We start from the raw sequence: 22543 nt of genomic DNA, 5'->3' as shown, positions 1-22543 counted from the left end.
CGTCGGATTGTAAGAGATCAAGAAGGAAGTGAGAAGGGAGAAAGTGGAAGTACCTATTGTAGACAATAGGTCTTTTCAATGAGGTTAGCTAAAAAGGGCAGAAAAAGGGCAGCTAAAATGTTAGAAGGGATGAAATGATCAAATAAGATTTTCATCAGAGGAGGCAAACCTTTTGGTGGAAATGGAATGGAGGAGTGAGGAGTAATGGCATTTCATTATGTGCCTTCCCTTTTTAAATTATTTCCTATTTATCCTGTGTATAGTTTGTTTGTACATATTTGTTTTTGTTGACTACCCATTAGACTGTGAACTCACTGAGAACAAGGACTGTCTTTTGATTCTTTTTATATCCTCAGGTACATATAGCCTGTATTAGGTGCATTTAATAATGTTTACTGACTGATAACAACAGGGGATAAGTTATCCTTTCCAGGGTTCCAAGAGAATGAATGCCTCAGAAAGACAGCAAAATGACACTTTAGATTCAGGACCAACTTTCATTTCACTTTGTTATTAACTTACCCTGTCCCAAATTCTTGTTGTATTTTTCATGAATTGTGGAAAATGACTGCAAAGTACCATCATGACCTAACAGAACATAAAACAGTCAAGCTACAAATGACAGCAACTTGAATTACAGACTAACCAAGTCAGATACAAAAAAACCTCAACCCCCAAATGTGTGCCATTTTAGAAGAAAGCAGCCTTATAAATATATCATAAAAGCATTAAACTACATCATAAGAGGATGTTAATGGACAAGGGAAAATTAAGAATTTCCAGAGCAATCTGAATCTAATGTTCAAAGCCCACATTTCTTGAAGTTGAAATTAATGACTGAATCTTCATAGACTAATGATATGGGAGAGGTAGGGAAAATTATTAAAATTATCATTAAGGTAGCCAAAAAGAAGTCTAAGTCTTAAAATCAACAAAATACAGAACACAGGGTAAATATTCATTAAATATTTACTGAAGTACTGAATTGAATGAAGAATTGAAGTCATATAAAATACTCTTACTTGCACTAAGAATTTGCTGTCCATTTTGTCCATAGTATCTAATTTTCGTTAAAGGAGCACTATGACCCATTCTGAATTTCAAAAGCCGACCTTCACCTGCAGTACCATCAAATATCCAAATCTGTAATAAAAAAAAAAGCAAGGCATCAACAATATTAGGTTCTGAATGACTGGTTACCACAAGCTGACACTGCAATATGCCTGCTAGAAATTGGTGTCACAGAATTTCTAGAGATAAAAGGGCTCTCTATGTCCAATCCAATTGCCTCTAAAATATGACTGAAAAGCAGTAATCTAACCTTTGTATTTCCACCTTGAGAAAGCTCTAATTGCTAGAATTTCCATTCATAAAGCCTATTATTTTCCTCTTTGCAACTTCCATCCATTGCTCCTGTTGCTGTTTTTGAGTAAAATAGAACAAGTGTACCTTTGGCATGCCAGACCTTCAAATACTTGAAGATAGCAATCATGTTCCCAGGTCCTCTTCTCCAGGACAAACATCTTCAATCTTTAAATTAACCTCATACGGCAAAGACTTAAAACAGTCTGGTTACCGTCCTCTGGATGCTCTCTACTTTGCTGTTGCTCAGTGATGTCTGACTCTTTATGAGCCCACGCACCACAGCTTGCCAGGTCCTTCTAGCCTCCATGATCTCTCAAAGTCTGTCCAAGCTCATTTTAGTTGCTTGCATGACACTCTCTATTCATCTCATCCTCTGCTGCCCTCTTCAATCTTTCCCAACATTAGTGTCTTTTCCAATGAGCCCCATCTTCTCATTATATGGCGAAAGTATTTAAGCTTTGCTTCATTATCTGACTTTCCAGTGAATAGCCTGAATTAATTTCTTTAAGTACTGACTGACTTGATTTGCTTGCTGTCCAAGAAATTCTCACAAGTCTTCTCCAGGACCACAATTTGAAAGCATTGATTCTGCCCTAGAATATAAGATCTGACACTGCTTTCATTTCTTCAACTCTTACTTATCAGGAAGTGATGGGACCAGTTACTGAGATCTTAGTTTTTGTGATGTTAAGCTTCAAGCCAGTTGCTCCTTGACCCACGTACAGACAGATTCCTTAGGAGATAAGTAAGATGATCTGGTACTGCCATCTCTTTAAGGATTTGCCACAATTGTTGTGATCCACACAGTCAAAAGCTTTAATGCAGTCAATGAAGCAGAAGTAGATGTTTTTTTAGAATCTCTTGCTTTCTCCATAATCCAGGGAATGTTGTCAATTTGATCACTAATTGCTGTCTCCTTAAAAACCAGCCTGCTCTTCTGAGAAGACTCAGTTTACATAATGCTAATGTCTAGTTTGCAGAATCTTAAACATAACTTTGCTGGCATATGAAATGAGTGCAACTGGCAATTTGATCATTCTTTGCCACTGTCCTTCTTCAGGAGTAGGATGTAAACCAATCTTTCAAATCCAGTGGCCACTGTTCCAAATTTGCTAGTATACTGAGCACTCTGTATCATCTTTCAGGATTCTGAATAGTTCAGCTGGAATTCCATCACCTTCCCTAGCCTTGTTGTTAGCAATGCTTCCTAAGGCCCACTTGATTTCACTCTCCAGGATGTCTGGCTCTAGGTCAGTAGCCACACCATCACGGTACCAGCTAAGATCTTCCTTGTATAGTTCTGCATATTTCTGCCACCTCTTCTTCATTTCTTCTGCAAAGTCCATACCATTGTTGTTTTTTATCATGCCCAATTTCGCATGAAACATTGCCTTGATCACAACTCTTACATTCCAGGTTCCTATGCATTACTGATCTTTATAGTATGTGACTTTCCTATCATTACCAGACAGATCCACAGCTGAGCTTCCTTTCAGATTTGGTCCAGCCATTTCATTAGTACTGGAGCTACCTGTAGTTGTCCCCTGCTCTTTCCCAGTAGGAGACACTAGGTGGTACAGTGAATAGAGCAGTACGACTGGAATCAGGAAAACTCATCCTCATTCGTTCAAATGTGACCTTGGATACCAGCTGTGTCACTTAACCCTGTTTGCTTCAGTTCCTCATCTGTAAAATGAACTGCAGAAAGACATGGCAAACAATTTCAGTATCTTTGCTAAGAAAATCCCAAAATAGGATCATGAAAAGTCAGACACAACTGAAATGACTGAACAAGAACTTCCCTAGTAGCATGCTGGACACTTTCTGATCTGAGGGGCTCATCTTCTAGTATTGTACCTTTTATCATTTTAATAAGGTCCATGAGGTTTTTTTGGCAAAGATACTTAAGTGGTTTGTCATTTCCTCCTCCATCTTTTGTCAAAACTCTCCACTATGACCTGTCTGTCTTGGATAGCATGGAATAGCTCAGTTTCAGAGCTATGCAATCCTCACCCTGTCACGACAAGGCAGTGATTAAGAAGCAGCTCCTAGCTTACCAAGGTCCTTTAAAAAATTTGGTATCAACAAAAAGGCTAGTTGAAACAATAATTTTAGCAAAGCAGCAAGATATAAAATAAATCATATGTCACCTATATAGTACCAGAAAAATCTTATAGGAAGGGATAGTAAGAGATTCCCCATTTAAAATAACCACAGACAGCATAAAATACCTGAGAAAAAACCAGGAACTACACAAAAAGAATTATAAAATGCCTTTTATACAAATAAGGTCAGATTTAATAATTGGAGAAATATTAGTTGTTCATGGGTGAACCAAGCCAATATAACAAAAATGAAAATTCTACCTAAATTAATCTACTTATTCAATGCTATGACAAATAGCTAGAAAAATATTAAAATTCATATGGAAGAACAAAAGGTCAAGAATATCAAAGGAATTAATGAAAAAAATGTAAAGGAAGGCAGTCAAGCAGTACCAGATCTTAAACTGTATTATAAGGCAGTAATTATCAAAACTATCTGGTGGAGCAGTGAAACGGAGTAGACAAAACAATATCCTGCAGTAAATGACTACAGTAACCTTGTGTTTGACAAATGTAAAGCTTTAAGCTTTGGGGATAAAAATTCACTATATGGTAAAAATTATTGGGAAAATTGGAAAGCTGGCTGGCAGAAACTAGGTGTAGACCAAAATCTTACACCATTTACCAAGATTAGGTCAAAATGGATACATGACCTAGATACAAAGGGAGATATCATAAGTAAATTAGAAGAACATGGAACACATTTCCTATGAGTTATGGATACAAGAAGAAGAGCATTGTGAGATGTAAATGGGATAATTTTGATTACGTTAAACTTAAAAGGTCTGTACAAATAAAACTAATGTAGTCAAGATTAGAAAGCAGAAAATTGGGGGAAAAAAATTATAGACAGTTTCTCATATAAAGATTTTCTGTTTTAAATACATAGAGAACTCTGTCAGATTTATAAGAATATGAGTCATTCCCCGGTTGATGAATCATCAAATGATATGAAAAGGCATTACATGAAGAAATCAAAAATACACACACACACACACACACACACACACACACACACGTGTACGTATGTATACTGATACGAAAAAATGCTCTAAATCATTATTGATTAGAGAAATGCAAATTAAAACAAGTTTGAGATATTTCACACCTATCAGACTGGCTCACATTCCAGGGGATGCAGACAAACTGGGACTCTAACACACTACTGGTGGAACTGTGAACTGATCCAACCATTTTAGAGAACAATTTGAATTATGCCCAAAGAATTATAAAACTGCATATACCCTATGACCCAGCAGTATCACTGTTACGTCAGTTTTTCCTATGTGTTCTAAAATATTAGTAGTAGTTCTCTTTGTGGGGGCAATAACTGGAAACTGAGGAGATGACTATCAATCAGGGAATGGCTAAGTAAGTTGTGATATATGATTGTGATGGAATACTACTATACTATAAGAAATGATCAGCAAGTTAATTTTAGAAAAACATGGAAAGATTTGCAGGAAATAACTGAGTAGCACTAAGAGAATACTGAATAAGGAAACAGCAATACTGTTTGAAGAATAACTAAATGACTAAGTTATTATAAAATAATAATAATAAAATATTCACAACAACCAAAAGGACATATGAAGGAAGACGTTATCCACCTTTGGACCTTATCCAAAGAATGGATAAACAGAAGTATGCACAGTTGTGTGTACACACACACACACACACACACACACACACACACACACACACACACACACATCCTTGTGTCAAATGCTGTCCTTTTCTATTGTGGGATAGGGAGGGATAGAGGAAGACAATTTGGAACTTAAAATGTAACAAAAAAGTAAACAAAATTAAACTTCAAAAATAAAAGTTTACTACCCAGAATTGTACACAATAATGCACATAGGTTCTGATCAGAATACAGTAGGAATGCAGCGTATGCTTAAATTAGCTTTCTTAGCTGCCATCACTGTTGCCTCGTTTTGAGCTCACAGTTCATTAATATCCCCTAAATCTTTTTCAGATAATTCCTATCTAAGACAGAACTCCTCCTTTTCACACTTTTGAAGTTTACAATCTATAAGATTATAGTAATACAGTCTATAACTTAAGAGCTAGAAGGGACCTTAGAAATTTTCTACGTCATCTTCAATATTAGACATAAGGAAGATTAAGTAACTTGCCGAAGGTCAGAAAGGTATTAAATGGCACAGCCAGGATTCAGACTCAGGTCCTCCAGTTCCAATTCCAGGGCTCTTTATGCTGTTTCTCTAGTCACAGAATCTATGCTTCTCTTAATGAAGACTAAGACTACATTGGCATTCCTGGCTGCTATATCATACTGTTGTGGACACACACTGATCGTGCAGTATACTAACATGCCTAGATCTTTTTCAGATATATTGCTTTCCAATCAGACCTTCTATTTGTCAAAAAAATTTTATCCCAAATATAACACTTTACATTCATTATTGTTCAATTTAATCTTAGAATTGACCCAATGTTCCTGCCTATCCAAATTTTTTTTAATCCTTTTTGCCAATTATCCAATGTGCCTATGGTCTATCTCTATGGTCAACAGCAGTGTTTCCTATGTTATTCCTGGATTTACTGTACTGCCATATGGCTCCTAACATTATAATTTCACTGCAATCTTTCTCTTAAGTCAAAGACAACATAGTGAAGAAAGAATAGGCTGGGTTGATCAGTTATAAGTATGTCACAAAAAGAAGTCCTACCCTCAGGGCATTATCAGCACCATTTGTAACAAGAAGTGGCTCTCCATGGAGAAATGTCAGACCAGCAATTGCTGTGGAATGGGCACTTCTCATTTGATTGATTAGTTTTCTCTCTTCCAGGTCCCAGAGGCTGATATGACCAAGTGGGCTACCAGATGCCATTACTGGATGTCCATCTACATTTAAAAACAAAACACAATTAAGTATTTTATATCTAATTATAAATTCCTTAAAGATAATTAAAATATACAAAACATCCACCTCCTCAAAAAAATTCAATTTTTAGCAGAAATAAACTGCAAGTGGATATTTGACAGAGATGATAAAACTGAAAAACTGAGGATATCCTTATATATGATAGTCCCTACTCTTTTGTGAACTTCTACTGCAGTATAGGATCCACATATATAAAAAAACACCATTTAGAAAATTTCCTATTGACCAATAACCACATTACTATCAAATTTGTATAAGAACTTCTTTTTATAAAGGATAAAATATACCTGTACGGAAAGAAATTGACGTGATGGGACCCCAATCATGGCGAAACTTCATCAGCGTTTCATCAAATTTAATGTTGTGGATAATAATCTGACCAGAAACAAGTCCAACTGCAATGACATCCACTGCAGGGGCCTAAAAATGAAATAATCCCCCCCCAAAAAAAAGTTGATTGTGTTTTAATACAAATAACTATCTTTAACAGTATCATCTAGTTATCCCCCCAATGCCAGGTCTCATAATTATCTTTTTCTAGGGATGTTTAAACAACACAAAATTAGGGGAACCTTAAAGGTGATTCTGGCCTAATTCACAAATTAGTGAGTTTGTCTATAATGTGCTTCTCTCTAGGCAAAGATATGTACACAATGACAGACAACAGATCTACAGAGAAGCATATGTCCAGTATCTGCTTGGATATAAATGTGTACAAAAGAAGTCAGTTACTAGAGTTGGGCCAGACAGAATTTATCTCATTTCTATAGGAGGTATTCCAAAAATCATGTTTTCCAAGTTCATCAAAATAAAGGAAAACAGTTCTTTCCAGGGCAAGGTTAAACTGGATGATGGATTAGGCCACATGATTCTAAACAAATCAACATTCAACATCATTACTTTTGTTCTAGTAATATTCTCAAACAAGTCCACAGCAATTAGTTACAATCAAACCCAAGCCCAGCACTATACGATGCTACAAGAAGTTGGCACAGGAAAACGAAGTTTCACGGATGCCAAAATCGGTCTCAATTTTTCCCTCAAATGCTTATAGATCTAGAAATTGCTTCTTTAAAAAAAATCTGAATTTAATTTCTATCTTTTATTTTAGAAATGCATTTATTTCCAAATATATCCCTCTCCCCTCCCCTAATTCATCAAGCCATCACTTGTAACAAATATTTTAAAAGGTGGAAAAAAAATAGCTCAACAAAATTAATGTATCAAGTGCACATATAGCATTTCATATCCATAATTGCCCATGAAAAATTGTTTCTTCTCATTTTAAATTATTTTACAATCCACATTTCCAATGTGCTATTTTTTCATCCCAGCAGTCATAGGCATCAAAATAACAAATTCTACATCAAACTGTCTTAAACATAGAGGTGCTTCTTCAAAATGCAGAAAAGCACATAGTTGACACTTTTTCTTAACAATATATAAATACTAACCTGTTGGAGAGCTGTCACTGCAAGATTCCATCCTGGAAATGTATACAGAAGTTTGCTATATGGAAAAAAAAATCATTTAAAATAGTATCAAATATCAAATGCTTAGAAAATGTGGAAATATGCTCTTAAGAAAATCAGAAGTTAAGTAGTACAGTGCCTTGCACCTCAGTAAGTACTCAATAAATTTGCTGAATTGGATAAATACTTAATTTAAAAGCTGGGCAAAGTCACAAGCAGTAATTGTTGTAATTGTGTATCCAAATATAGAATTTTTTTTAGACTATAATGTAAGCCTCATTCCACTTTTAGCTACCAAATAGTCATAGAAACGACATGAGACAGATCATTAAAGCAGATTATATTTCCCCAAAGGAAAAATAATTTTAGTGGAGACTGTGTACTTGTTCTAGAACTAGGCATGAATAAGCCATAGGCACAAAAAAAAATGTCATAAAATAAAAAATACCTGCACACTTCTGTGATCATTCAAAATAGTGAAGTCATGCTACATGTAGTCATGTCAAAATAAGAGTATTATGAAAACTGATTATAGATGAATTTTCAACATACTATATTCATTAGCTAATACAACTCAGCTTAAAACTATCATGCTAGCTATGCTAAAGCATTAGACATTTAATTTACAATCATTGTTATCTTCTCAGAATTAAGAAGGGCTTTAAAGGAAAGACTTTGAGAAGCAAAGTCTCTTGAATGACCATGGAACCTTGAGATGATGCTTTCCTTCTCTTTCTTATCAACCTTCAATAAACTTATAAGAAAGATATGAATTAAAAAATCATTGTGTTCTTAGAAATGCCTCAAAATGCTGCAGCAATACAAATCTTGTTATTATTACCAAGGAAAGCTCTGATCTAACATTTCTCAAGTTCATTCTCTATTTTCTTCTTTCTCAATTTATCAAAGTTTACTCAGAACAAATAAAAGCCACCTCTGTATTTCATATATGACTGTAGAACCATAAGAAGTCACTCATATGGACTTTAGAAAGGAACTTCAAAATATTTTTCACTCAAAAATTACCAAGGCAGGTCTGTCTAGATTTTATTATATAAATACAACTTATTGTATTTATTGGTTAGGAGCACTAGTTGCTAAATGAGTGGAACACAAGCTGAAAGGTGGGGAGATGCTTGGAATAATTAGAAATATTCTTACTTGGATTTAATATTCCACAACTGCAGGCTTCCTTGCTCACTCCCGAGGAGAATTTTGTTCAAGTAGGTACTTGGATGCAAAATGGCAGAAATTTTAAAAACAGTCTTATCAAAAGTCAACTGCAGGTACTTTTCTGCAAACAGGGCGATAGTTTAAGGAACAAAACAAAATAATTTCAGCAAAGATTCAGTATTTCTTCAATATAACTAATACTAAGAATAAGTAAATTTTAAAAGTAAATTTGTTACAAACTAACCTGTAAGAGTTCTATAAAGGGGTAAACAAACATAGTTAAAATGGAAACAATGAATACCAAGATTATTGGGAAAAATTAGTCTCAATTGGAATGGAGAAAAAATTTAACATTGATATAGAACTGGTTTAGAGATAGGAAACAGAAAAGAGATTATGAAAAAGAAAACACTTCCCTAGATAAAGAAATATGGAAGCAAACCTAATCTCACTGCTAATTACATCTTTATTCTTATTTTATAACTGATTTTGGAGAATCTGCATAGCGAATTCTACAAGCATAACATGATGCTGAGGTACCCCAAATAATAACAAATTAATGGAAGTCAAGGGTTTATTGTGCTTATAAACTAAGAATACAAAGAATGACGAAAAAAATCACCAGTCCCTGCTTTCAAGGAACTTAGTTCAGTAGGAGAAACAACATGCAAATAACCATGTACAGATAGGATAGATTAAAGCTAATCACAGGGGAAGGCACTAGCATTAAGAAGGATCGAGAAGCTGTGATTTTTATCTGGGATCTAAAAGGAAGCCAGGAGATAAGAGATTAAGGAGAGAATTTCAGGTATGGAGGGCAATCAGTAAAAATGTAAAGTCAAAAGTAATAAGCCCAGAAGTGTTGCACATTGCACAAATTTTTAAACTTTTTCAATGTATTAATCAATCATGCAGATTTTTTTCTTTAATTTTATCTTTATTTTGCTTTAAAAAATTATATTATGTGGGATGGTTTTCCCATTTCATCTCAGGAAAAAGGGGAAAACTGTGGTAATATAAAAAACAAAAAACAGCAATAAAAATTTATCAATCAGGGGAAAAAATACAGTCAGGAGATAGCAGTGTCACTGGATCTTGGAAGACCTAAGAGTAAAGTGTAAGAACGGAAAGGTAAGACGCCAGGTTAGGAAGGTCTTCAAATGCCAATAGAGGATTTTATATCTGATCCTGGAGATGCCAAGTAAGTTTATTGGCTGGGGAAGGGTAACTTGCAGATCTATGTTTTCTTCAAAACTAATTTTTTTTAACATTTATTTCTAAATTTTGAGTTCCAACTTTTCTTCCTCCCTCCAGCCCCTCTCCTACACACTAAGAAGGCAAGCAATATTAATATCCATTATACATGTGAAGTTATACAAAATATATATTTTAACTTGCATGTGGGGCTCATCCGTTCTCTCTCTGAAGGTGGACAGCACTTTTTATCATGTGTTCCTTGGACTGTCACAATCACTGTGCTGATCAGAGCAGTTAAGGTTTTTCCACAGCTGACTATGATTACAACACTGCTGCAACAATACTGTCTTTACATGACGTAAAAATGTTCTCTTGGTTCTACTCACTTCACTTTCTATCAGTTCATATAAGTCTTCCTAGGTTTTTTAAGTCTTCCCAGGGTTGTCTGACATGTACTTTTAGTAAAATCAATTTGACAGAGGTGATGATGGCCTAGAATGGGGAGAGACTTGAAGCTGGGAGACCAACCAGAAGGCTATTCCAATAGTCCAGGTGTGAGATGATAAGGGTCTGTACCAGGGTGGTGACAATGTCAGAGGAGAAAAGAGGGAATTTCTAAGAGGCTACAAAAGGCAGAATCAACGGGTCTTAACAGTCAGCTACTGGATGCGGAGAGTGAGAAAAAGGAAGTTGAGGCTGATACCTAGGTTGTGAGCCTGGGTGTCTGGGAAGATGGTAGGGACCTTGACAGTAATAATGACATGAGAAGTGGGGATGTGTTTGTGTGGGAAGAGGTTGGAAAGGATAAATAATTAATTCATTTTGGGGCATGCTGAGTTTTGGATATCTATGGACCAACCAGTTTGTAATGTTCCAAAGGTATTTGGAGATGCAAAAAGGTTAGGCAAGAGGTTAGGGCTTGACAAAGAGATCTGAGAATCATTTTCAGAGATGATACTGAATCAATTGGAGTTGATGAGATTGCCAAGTGAAATAGAATAGTTGCCTTAACCTTTAAAAAGGTTATTTTAAGAAAAATTATACAGTGTGTAGCAAACTTTCAGTAATGTGTTACTCCAAGAGGTGATAACAATGTGAAAATGTAAAAGTCTGCAGAGTATTCAAATAAGTTTTATGGATGATGGACCTATATGAGTCATTAAGGGAAGTTAGGGATATTCTGGACCTCAACTTTCTGAGGTTGACTTGACTGTTTACTTCCACAAATGTCCCTTGTATCAAGGATAAGATATCAATGGAAATGGATATAAGTCTGACCCAGTAGAACATTTTCGTTGTCTCATAAAAACGATGACTATGTACTTCACAATAGCATATATAACATGCTGAGGTTATTTCCAAAGTCTCCTATATTAGAAATTTGTAGTTATGTAAGCTTTCTAAAAAAGACCTTTATTTAAGAACTATATAGGGATGTAGGGATAGTTATCTCACAAATTAAACATAAAATGTAACAATTCACTAAACCCAGGAAATGTCAATATTTAAGTTATATTTCTATAAAACAAGTAACATACAAAAAAATCAGAAAAGCTATCAAAGTTGTGATTTCTGGTTGCTGCTTGGAAATTTAATCAATGGAAGGAAATGGAATAATTCTTTTCCTGTAAAAAAGTATTTACTGCTAATACTGATAGCCCTCCAAAAAAAAGATTATCCACCTAAAGATTTATTTACCCCATCCCAAGCTAAATAAGTTACATAATGTTCATTCTTACCTTCTGAATATATATGCCAAATAATGAGAACACTGTCTGTATCAATAGAGATGACGTGATCCCCAAAGGGCTGTAAGAGGTGAATTTCTGCATTATGACCCTTGAAGGTATGTGTTACCTATAACATTAAAAGTTCAAATTATTTCCATTAGTTATGCTAATTCTGAAAATGCTACTAATGTTAGAAAATATAAAAAATACACTATTTAAACTTTTTATATAATTAAATTCTTATAGTAATAACAAATGAAAGGCACGGAGGGCCCTGCCTTAAAATTCTATTTTCATATGTCATGTACCACAGAGATAATCTTCCATTTTCAAAGACTATATCAATCAATTAAATGATACAAAGCCAGAATGAACCAGTCTTCGCCTTCAATGAGTTTACAATCCAAACCAGACAACATATACATCTATAGATATATACACAATGAATAATTACGAAGCTCTTGCAATAATACAGATGAAGGGCGATGAGGGCCTGAACCAGACTGGCAGCTGTGTTAGCCGAAGGAGAAGGATATAGATGGCATGAAAGCAGACACAACAAGACTGGGTATGTGAGATGAGTTCCTGTGAGAAGTTGAGAATGATAACAAAGTTGTAAACTTAAGATACTGAAAGGATGGTGGTGCCCTCAATAGAGAGGGGAAAATGTGTCAAAAAGTTGGTTTCTGGTGGAAAGACAACGAGATACACTGAGTTTGAGATGCCTACAGGACACCCAGTTCAAAATGTCCAACAGGCAGTTTGTGATGAAGGACCACAGCTCAAAAGAAAGGCCAAGGCTGATTACATAAATCTGGAAGTAATCAATACTGAGATGATACTTAAAGCCCATGCAAGCTGATACAGTCCTCGACAGCCTAGGGCAATCTTAGGGGTACACCAACAAGAGAAAGACATTATAGGAATGATGATATAGCAAACGACACTCAGTAGAAAAGGTAGGGAGAAGAATCAAGACAGAAACAAAGAGCAAACCACTGGACAAGTCTTATCAAGCTGAAAAGGTTTCAGGTATGATCTTACCGCAGGGGTTTTTAAACTGAGGTCTGTGAACTTGGTTTTTGGTTTTTTTTAAATATTTTGATAACCACATTTCAATATCATTAGTTTGTCTTGTAATCCTATATATTTCATTCTGAGAACAGGTCCATAGACTACCAAAGGGGTCCAAGAAACAATAAAGGTTAAAAACCCTTATCATCAGATTAGCCTGGTTAGTAATCAGGTACTGATTTTATTTTGGCTCTAGAAACTCATTAAGACAGAAAAGGTCCACAAAAATTTACTGAACACCTGTTTATAGTTGACTTATAACATTAGTCAAGATTTAGCTGTTTATGGAAATTATGTACTAGTAGGACCATATGACATGTACACGTATACTACGTAAAAAATGCAGTTATAAGCTATATGGAATCCAAGGCATTGGGGATTAGGGGTAGAGGGAAAGGCTTCCTGCTGGATTTAAAATTAACTTTAAAGGAGTGCCTAGTGTAACAGTGAGAACCTTGTCAAAAATCACAGACCACAGAGTGGCCGAAGTATATCACTGCCGGGGTAATCAACATTGCCACTTCTCTTTTCTCATTATATCACACCATACAGCAAAGGCACTCTCTTCCATCCTAGACAATTAGTGAAGTGAGAACATAGTACTTTGGTCTGGGATAGGATCTGCCTGAGAATGAGGAAGACAGGTAACTTTTTCGAGAATGGGTAACATTTCCAGAACAAGTGATACAAACCTCTTTGTTTCGGGAAAATGCAGAAAAAACATTCCCATATGCAGCAAAGACCAGCCTCCCATCAGCTGCCAAAGAAGTGATATCCTGAGGTACAGAATTACCTAGGAGGGAAAAAACAAGAAAAGAGTTCATTTTTTTTTCCAGGTCTTAATATAAGAAAATATTCTAACTTGAGGTATAACACACTTCCCTGGCAATGGGGACAAACACCTACAGTCAGTGCTCCCTGGGTGGCTAAGACGTCAGCTTTCAGGATCCTGAGTTACAGCAGAACTAAAACCCTATATATTAAGTAACCCTATTACTCCTCATGACCTACACTTTCGTGTTGTTCTGAACCATGATTTCATCTGTATAGAGAGCTCCCAATGAGGAACCTACCAATTTAGATTAGCAACTCTCCTGCACTGACTGGGACAGTAAGAGACTTGCCCATAGAGCACAGCCAGTATACAGGAAAGGCAGGACTTTAACTCAGGTCATAATGACTCTAAGGCAGGCCCAACAGCCAGTATAGCAGGGTGTCTTACTGTACTCCTGAACTAGATTTCTATTAATGAAACATAAGATAATCCATTTTTAAAGTAGATATCATACATTTTTAGGATTTGAGTTGAAAAGAATACTAAAGATCATGTAATTCAAGTTTTATAAAAGGAGTAACTTTCCCAGGGTCACAAGAATCGTAAAGGGCCTGTCATCATTCTAAATCTAGTATTCAATTCACCAAAACAAGATGCCTCCTCACTAAACTCCTTGTCAACTGAAACTCCAGTTTGTCTTTTTTAATATAAATTTTTCCATGCTATATTTGTGCAATGAATTTTTAAAACCCAAAATAAAGGATTTATTTTTATTAAGTTGCCTTTTTGATTCAGATGAGCACACTTGAGTCTTTGATATGTAATAATAGTTTTTGCTCCAAGCTTTGTGTGATCTAAAAATCTAGTAAGTATGACCCTCAGGTCTTCATCTAAGAACAGATCACTGTAGTACTCCAAAGATTACATATATCTGGAAGTAATTAGCACTGAGGTACTTAAACCCATGTAAGGTGATATGGTCTTCTGTCATAGATTACAGTGGGCTCTGACTCATAAATCTCAGAATCCAGGTTCAAACCTAGCTCTGCTTTGTCAACCAGGATGATACTGGGCCCATCATTTAACTTTCCTGAAATAGATCATGGGACCACAGATTTATAGATAGAAGGAACCTCAGAGAACATCTAATCCACCTCCATTTGGTAGCAGAAAACTGAGGATGAAAGAAGTTAAGCAACTTGTCTGACACTCCACTGGTTATAAGAGACAGAGACAGGATTATTTACTTGTGACTATAGATCTCACACTACATGTATGCAATCCCAGCTCTGGATCTATAATAAATCCTTTAACAATCTTTGTTTATAGTTGTTCAAATATCTACATAATAAAAAAATCCATATGCTCACCATCTTATTCACAAGGTTGTCAAGTATTTTGATGAACTTCAGATACTGTATGTCTGCTTGAGGCAGTCTGGTGTAGTGGGGAAGAGCCTTGAACTTTAAGTCACAAGACTTGAATTGACATCCTACTTCCTTATATTTACTAGCAATGTGACCCCTCTTAGCCTCACTTTCCCTGATTTATAAAAATACTTGTAGTACCTATCTCAAAGAGTTGTTTAAAATGAGCAAATGAGATGACGTATACAAAGCACTTTGTAAAATATTATACAAATGTTTGCTACCGTTATTATTTATGGCATCCCACTGATTTACCAACCTGCTAACTCTCTCAAGACAATTAAGATTATTTGGGACATGTTAGTAAGAAGGGCTGGATGGAGTCAATTCTTATCTTGCTTACATTTTTTTCTAGCAGAAAAACTTTTCAAACTTGAAAAGATTTAAATAATTTTTAAAAAACGAACTAAATCTCAAGACAGGTGAGAAGATGGAAAAGTGGATGATCCAGTGCCTTTAAAGTGTGTCTGAGTTTGAAGTTTACATCTTAGACTCTGGAAAATCATAACTCAGGGTGATCTCAGTCACTACTGATAACCTTAGACACTTTTTTATTTAATCTTCTCACCCATCTTGGTCTTCAATTTCCTTTATACATTGCTTGTCTGAGTTTTTAAAAGTTTTCCTTCTGGAGAGAATGCAAGCAAAAAAAGGAACTGGGTCACATTCCCATCCTTCCCCTCACTACTTATATCACTAGCTAGGGGCAGTTACGTGGTGCAGAGGGTAGAACACCAGTGCAGGAGTCAGGAAGACCTGAGTTCAAATCTCATCTCAGACACTTGACACCCACTAGCTGGGTGACCTTGGGCAAGTCACTTAACCCCAACTGCCTCATCCTGGGTCATCTCCAGTCATCCTGATGAATATCAGATGGCTCTGGAGGAGGAGTGACACTCAAAACAAAGTCAGGTGCAAGTCAGGTCATTATTTCTCTGATGGCACGGTCTTCTTTGGCAACGAAGGACGGACCCACACAGCATCACTGGCAGAAGCCATCACAGTCTTTGAGATTGGCAAAGCACTTTACATTTATTTATTCATTTATCTTCACAACACACCAGTGAAGCACATCCTATTATTTCCAATGTAAAGATAGGGAAAATAAGTCTAAAGGAGTTTAAATGACTTGTCCAAGGGTACACAGTAAATGTAAGAGGCAGAATTTTTAACTCAGATGTTATTTCATATGCCAAGCTACCTACTATTCACGAGACTGGGAAAGTCATTTAACACCTCTGGCCTTAGCTACCCCATCTCTAAAATAAAAGAGAATCGGAATGAAAGCTCTGGTCCTCTCTGCCAGTTTTAAATTATAACAAAATGAAACCTTTTCTCTGTCAATCATGTTCCCAAAGCATTGCAATTATCAGTTTTTCTTAATATCTTGCTAACAGCTTGATGAGAGTTCCAAACCTTCCTGCCTCCTCAAGACTCTCATCACTGTCATGCCTAACCCTCTCAGCCGAGGACATTATCTCATATTTCAGCAAAAAAAAAAATGAGATCATTTGCCAACAGCTCCCTTTTGTCCCCTGTTCTCATGTCAGGTCATACATATATCTTCCTCCATTATTTTATCTTTCATTCCATTATCAGATGAATAAGAGGCCCTTCTCCCAATTAAAGCCAACCCTTCTCTTTGCAGCCTTTATCTCATCCTTTCTCATCTTCTTCAGAAGACTGTTCCCATTCTGTCCCAATTTCAATACTGCCTCATCTCCTATCTCCTTTCCAGCTGCTTAAAAACATGCCAGTTGATCTGAAGACTCTACTAGCAATCATTCATTCATTTTCAAAATTTCCTATTTCATTACGTAATTCAAAAGTACACATTTTGTACCCGCTAGAAAGTACAAAATGTTACCAAATCTAGAATGAATTGCATACTTACTTACTGCCACCAGACTAAGCTTCTGGACCTGTAAAAAAAAAAAAAAGACATTTAATTTTCAGTAAGTTTTGGCAAATAAAAAACTATAATAACATCATATTTAAAAATTAAGATAAAACTAATTAACATAATGTGCCATCCTTTGCATATGAAAATAACTACAGACTTCAGGAGGGCAAAGATTCAAAGTTTATTTTTCTAGTAGTGATGAATTTGTATAGTTACATTATTCTTCCTTGGGGCAAAGAGCACATTTGTGAAAAATATGACTGTGATTAGGAATATAGACTTGAGCTATGAAAAACTACATGAGGACTGAGGTGGCCTACTGTCCACTGAAGACATTCAACAGCCTGAAGCAAAATGAGAATATAAAATCTCTTTTGGAACCAGGATCCTAGACTTAAAGGTGAGGAACAAGCTTGGCTATTTTCATCTTCATAAACAAAAGAATCACACACACACACACACACACACACACACACACACACACACACACACCACACCCATCCCACAACCCCTCCCTTCCTACCACACAAAGATGACCTTGGGCTTCACTTGGTTTTTCCAGCTCTCCATCAATCAAAAGACATCTCTATTAAGCAACAGGTATTATGCTAGGCACTCCATAATACAAAGACAAAACAGGTATCTATACATCGAAACAAAATCAATTCAAGGTATTTGAGGGGAAGGAGTGGAGAATCAATGCAAAACTTTTAGGGATTTGTTTTGTTGTTGACGGGATTTTGGTTTTTTTTTTGGTTTTGTTTTTTTTTTTGGTGAAAAAGGTATTAGCAATTGGGGAAAATCAGGAAAGGCTTCATGTGGATTCTCATCTCAATGGTGGACACATCTCAATGTGTCTTTAAGGAAAATAGGGATTCTAAAAGGCAAAGGAATACATTTCTAGGTGTGAGAGAGAGCCAATGAAAAGGCACCAATAGGGAAACAGAGTGCTTAAGCAAAATGAACAGTAAGAAAGCCAGTTTAGATGGATTGCAGTGTGCAGGAAAGGGAACAATGTGTGACAAGACTGGAAAATCCAGGTAATGAAGGATTTTAAACAACACCAAACTGAAATTTGTATATAATCTTGGACAGATCTCTCTGAAGTCAAGTAAGGGACTTGCTACAGATCATAAAATAGAAAAGGGTGAAATTTGACACCAGTTCCTCTAATTCTAAATCTATCCCTGCATCATGTAATTTAATATTATCATGTTATTAATATTACACTTACCTATGTTTATATATTCCTCTATTTAAGCGCCATGAGAATTCTATTTTATCTAAACCTTGAATCTTCCCAAGAGCCTAAAAGTACACTGCACAAAGGAGATTAATGCAATTGCTCATTTTGTTTTAATTTCAAGACTCATCCCTTATTACATTCACTATATGAAAGGCACTATACTAGGCAACGGAAATGCATGGATTTGCTTTTTAAGTTCCTACTCTCAACTTTAAATTCTTGGGGGAGGAGGAAAGCAAGGTTGAAGCAAAGATAAATATGTTACATAGATAACATGGTAAAAGTGTTACAAAGGCAAAGGAGAGCCAGTATGACCAACTGATTTAGGATAATTTGATGAAAGAGAAAATACTATCCGCTAAGGTCACGCGGGAAGCTTCTTGGAGCTTTCCACTGAATCAAACCTTAAAAGAAAAAGCAGATTCTGAAAAGCAGATATGAGAAAAAAGTACATTGTCAGTATGGGATAAATGTACTGAATGAAGGATCATACATACTAAGTTAGGGAGGTCTGGAACATTGACCTAATGGAAGTAATGTGAAAGAAAATCGGATGGGAAAGATATTTTGAAGCCACATCAGAGAGAACCTCAAAAGTCAGGATAAGGAGTTTACATTTTAGCCTAAAGGCAACAGGGAGCCACAGAGAGTTTCTGAGCAGAGGAGTGACCATGACGCTCCTGTTCTCCAGCTAGCCATTTCACAGATGGAATATCTGAGCACGAGTAACAATGAAAAGTGAGAGAGCTGGTTGTCAAGGAGACCGATTAGGAAGCTACTGCAATAACCTCTAAGCGATGACAGCCTGAACTAGGTCAGCGTTTCTGAGTGAAGAGACACTGCAGCAGGAACAAGTAAATCTGACCCCTGGCAGCACACGAGGCTGAAGGACACAAGCCACACAGGAACCCGAGGCTGCAAACAAGCAAGAAGGAGTTTGCTCCTCCCTCCCTACGCTGAGTTGGTGGTGACGCCAGGAGAGCTGGAGAGAGGCTGGGGCTTAGGAGCTGGTTCACATCAGTCACGTTAATGTAGGAACGCACGGTGGCACGTCAAAGCTCTACATAGACAAACAAAAGGAGGTCCTGGAGGGGAGCTGGAGTGAGCATTCTAAGAGGGGATGATTCGGCAGGACGAGGGCAAGTGCAGCTGGACGGGCGGGCAATGCCACGGGAACCAAAGAGTGACAGCACGCAGGAGCGTGGAAGGGGAAGGGATGACTGCGAAATACGGTAAAACGCTGCGGGGACCAAGGAGTCCATCCACAGAGCTCATTCCGCCCGAGAAAGACGAGGCTGAGCTGGGTCTTCGGGGGCTCAGAAGGGGGCAGGAGCCGGTCTTGGGACGGCGATCGCGAGCCCCCTGCACACGCGCGGACGCGGGTGGGTGCGAGCGGAAGCACAAAGGCCGGGGAGCTGCGAGGCCGCGCGGAGAGAAGGGGGTACTTACATTGTAAGTGTGGAAACTCTTCCCCACGCAAGTGGTCACGTAGAACCTGCGGTGCCGAGCGTGGTAGCGAACCACGTGGGGGATGTGGGAGCTGAAGAGGCCGAGGGCGCGGAAGCCGCAGAACAGCGCGCTGCCGGAGCTGCGCCCGCCGCCGCCGCCCTCCGCGTGCTCGGACATCTGGACCTTAGAATCCCGCGGCTGCGGCTCCCGCCTAAGAGCTTCGGAATTTCTGCAGATCCCACACCGACAGCTTCTCCCGGCAGAGGCACGCACACGGCGGCCTCTTCAGCGCCACTTTCCGGCGCTGCTGCAATGACGTCATGCTCACTTCCGGGAAGTAAAAGGCGCGGCTTCGTCTCGGGGCCTCCGACTTCCGTCCTGCCGCATCACCCCTGGGCGCCCTTCGCCGGAGCCGGCAGAGAACGGAAGAGATCACCTTCGGCAGTCCAACAAATAAGGTTTATCTTCTCCTGTCTTTTGCTGTCTCAGGAGCTGTTTACTCGCCGCAAGTGGCCCCCAAGCTTCCGTCCTGGGCCCTCTTCTCTCTTCCCTTCGCCTGGTGACGTCATCAACTCCCCCTGGATTCCATCCCCCCTCGTAGTTGGCCGCCCCGCCCCCTCTCCCGACCTCCAGTCTCCAGTCTGTAGCAGGATGGCCAGTAGACAACTTAGATTGAATGCCTCCGAAACAAAACTCATCATGTTTTCCCCGTAACCCCCCATTACCGTAGAGGACGACCCCGTCCCCCCGCCCTTGAGGCTCACAAGGCGGATGTCACCTCTCGTCCGAGCTCTTGCCAGGTCTCTCAGATAGGCCCCCTTCTCTCCCCTGAAGCTGCCACGGTCCCGGTGCGGGGTCCTATCACCTCCTGCCTCCATAGGGCCACAGTCGGGCGGGCCTGCCTCCAGCGTCTCCTCCATGCAGCCACTAAGGAGGTTTTCTTCCAGCTCAGGTCCAGTCAAGGCCCCCTCCCATCCACCCCCCACTCAGTAGACGTCCATGACGTCCTATTCCTTCCCAGGAGCAGTTCCAAAATGCTCCATTTGGCATTCACCCGCCCCTCTCCAGTCTTTGCAGCCTTCTTACACCTTATTCCCCAACATGTACTCATTCTTCAGTCCAGTGGCACTGACCTCCTGGCTGTTCAAAGTGGCAGCTTTCCCTCTGGCGGTTCCTCATGCCTAGAACTCTCCCTCCTCTGTTCGTACTAATGACCTCCCTGGCAGAATAATACAGAAACGCTTGGGAAGACAGTATGAACTAATGCAGAGTTCAGTAAGCGGAGCCAAGAAAACAACGCACACGGTGAGGGCAACAATATACATGGCAGGAACAACCACCACCACCAAAACTGAGTATAACAAAACTGTAAAAGGGGCAGTCTTGCGTCACCCCCTCCTGGACATGGGAGATCTACAGGTGTTGCACATTGCCTGTGTTTTCTTACTTTTTAAATGTAACGATCCAGTTGCTGATTTTTCTTTTTTGTTTTTAAAAAATACTGGATTTTTTAGGTGGAATGACTGGAGGAGAGGGAAAGAAACTGAGGAAAACTTTATTGTTATTGTTGGCTCCCTCCCTCACGTCCAACTCTTTGGGACCCAGTGGACCATGGCCTTCCATTCCCTTCCATCTTCTACTGTCTCCCAAAGTCTGTACAAGTTGATGTTCCTTGCTTCCATGACACTATCTAGACATTTCGTCCTCTGCTGTTTACTCCTTTTACCTTCAATCATTTATGACATCAGGGTCTATTCCAGTGAGTCTTGTCTGCTCATTATGCGTCCAAAGTATTTAAGTTTCAGCTTCAGTATTTCATCTTCTAGGGAATAGCCTGATTTTATTTCTTTAATGAAATAAAATAAATAGCCTGATTTTATATCTTTAAGTATTGACTGATTTGATCTCCTTTTGTCCAAAGGACTCTCAAAAGTCTTCTCTAGCATCACAATTCAAAAGCATCAGTTCTGTGACACTCAGCTTTCCTTACAATCCAACTCTCATAGCCACCCATTGTTACTGGAAAAAGCCATAACTTTGACCATACAAACCTTTGTTGACAAGGTAATGTTTCTGCTTTTTGATATGTTGTCCAGATTTGCCATAACTTTCCTTCCAAGAAGCAGGCATCTTTCAATTTCATGACTGCAGTTGGACCAAGATCTTTGGGACAAGAATATAAAATTTGCCAAGGTCTTAGTTTTTGTGATGTTAAGCTTCAAGCCAGCTTTATACTCTCCTCCACCCTCATCAAGAGGATTCTTAATTCTTCTTCACTTTCTGTCATCAGAGTGGTATCATCTGCATATTTGAGATTGATATTGATATATTTCTCCTGACAAATTTAATTTGGGCTTTTGATGTATCTACCCTGGCATTTCACATGATGTATTCTGCATATGAGGTAAATAAATAAGGTGACAATATACAGCATTGTCATACTTCTTTTCCAATCTAAAACCAATTGGTTCCATGTTCAGTTGCTTGCTGACCCACATACAAGTTCTTCAGGAGAGAGGTAAGGTGATGTGGTACTCCCATCTCTTTGAGGACTTGCCACAATTTGTTGTGATCCACAAAAGCTTTAGTAAAGTCAGTGAAGCAGAAATAAATGTTTTTTCTGGAACTCCCTTGCTTTCTCCATAATCTAGCGAATGCTGGCAATTTGGTCTCTAGTTCCTCTAAATCAGCCTGCTTTCTGGATACTTTTTGGTT

The 22543-nt window shown here is 38.2% G+C and overlaps 1 protein-coding gene across 1 annotated transcript in view; it reads right to left on the bottom strand.

Moving 5' to 3' along the window:
* Window positions 1-20169, bottom strand: part of WDR36 (WD repeat domain 36) — a 58349-nt gene extending 38180 nt beyond the window's left edge. The window contains exons 1-10 of the mRNA XM_072597382.1: window positions 19829-20169; window positions 17125-17152; window positions 13721-13821; window positions 11964-12081; window positions 9016-9148; window positions 7837-7891; window positions 6670-6802; window positions 6167-6342; window positions 1023-1143; window positions 523-588 (exon numbers count right to left, since the gene is read on the bottom strand). Coding sequence (XP_072453483.1) covers window positions 523-588; window positions 1023-1143; window positions 6167-6342; window positions 6670-6802; window positions 7837-7891; window positions 9016-9148; window positions 11964-12081; window positions 13721-13821; window positions 17125-17152; window positions 19829-20005 — 1108 coding nt within the window. The 5' untranslated portion in view covers window positions 20006-20169. The remainder of the gene's footprint in view (window positions 1-522; window positions 589-1022; window positions 1144-6166; window positions 6343-6669; window positions 6803-7836; window positions 7892-9015; window positions 9149-11963; window positions 12082-13720; window positions 13822-17124; window positions 17153-19828) is intronic.
* Between the last annotated feature and the right edge of the window lie 2374 nt (window positions 20170-22543).

This window comes from Notamacropus eugenii, chromosome 3 (assembly GCF_028372415.1).
Source record: "Notamacropus eugenii isolate mMacEug1 chromosome 3, mMacEug1.pri_v2, whole genome shotgun sequence".
Lineage (NCBI taxonomy): Eukaryota > Metazoa > Chordata > Mammalia > Diprotodontia > Macropodidae > Notamacropus > Notamacropus eugenii.
This window is presented reverse-complemented; position numbering and strand designations above follow the sequence as displayed.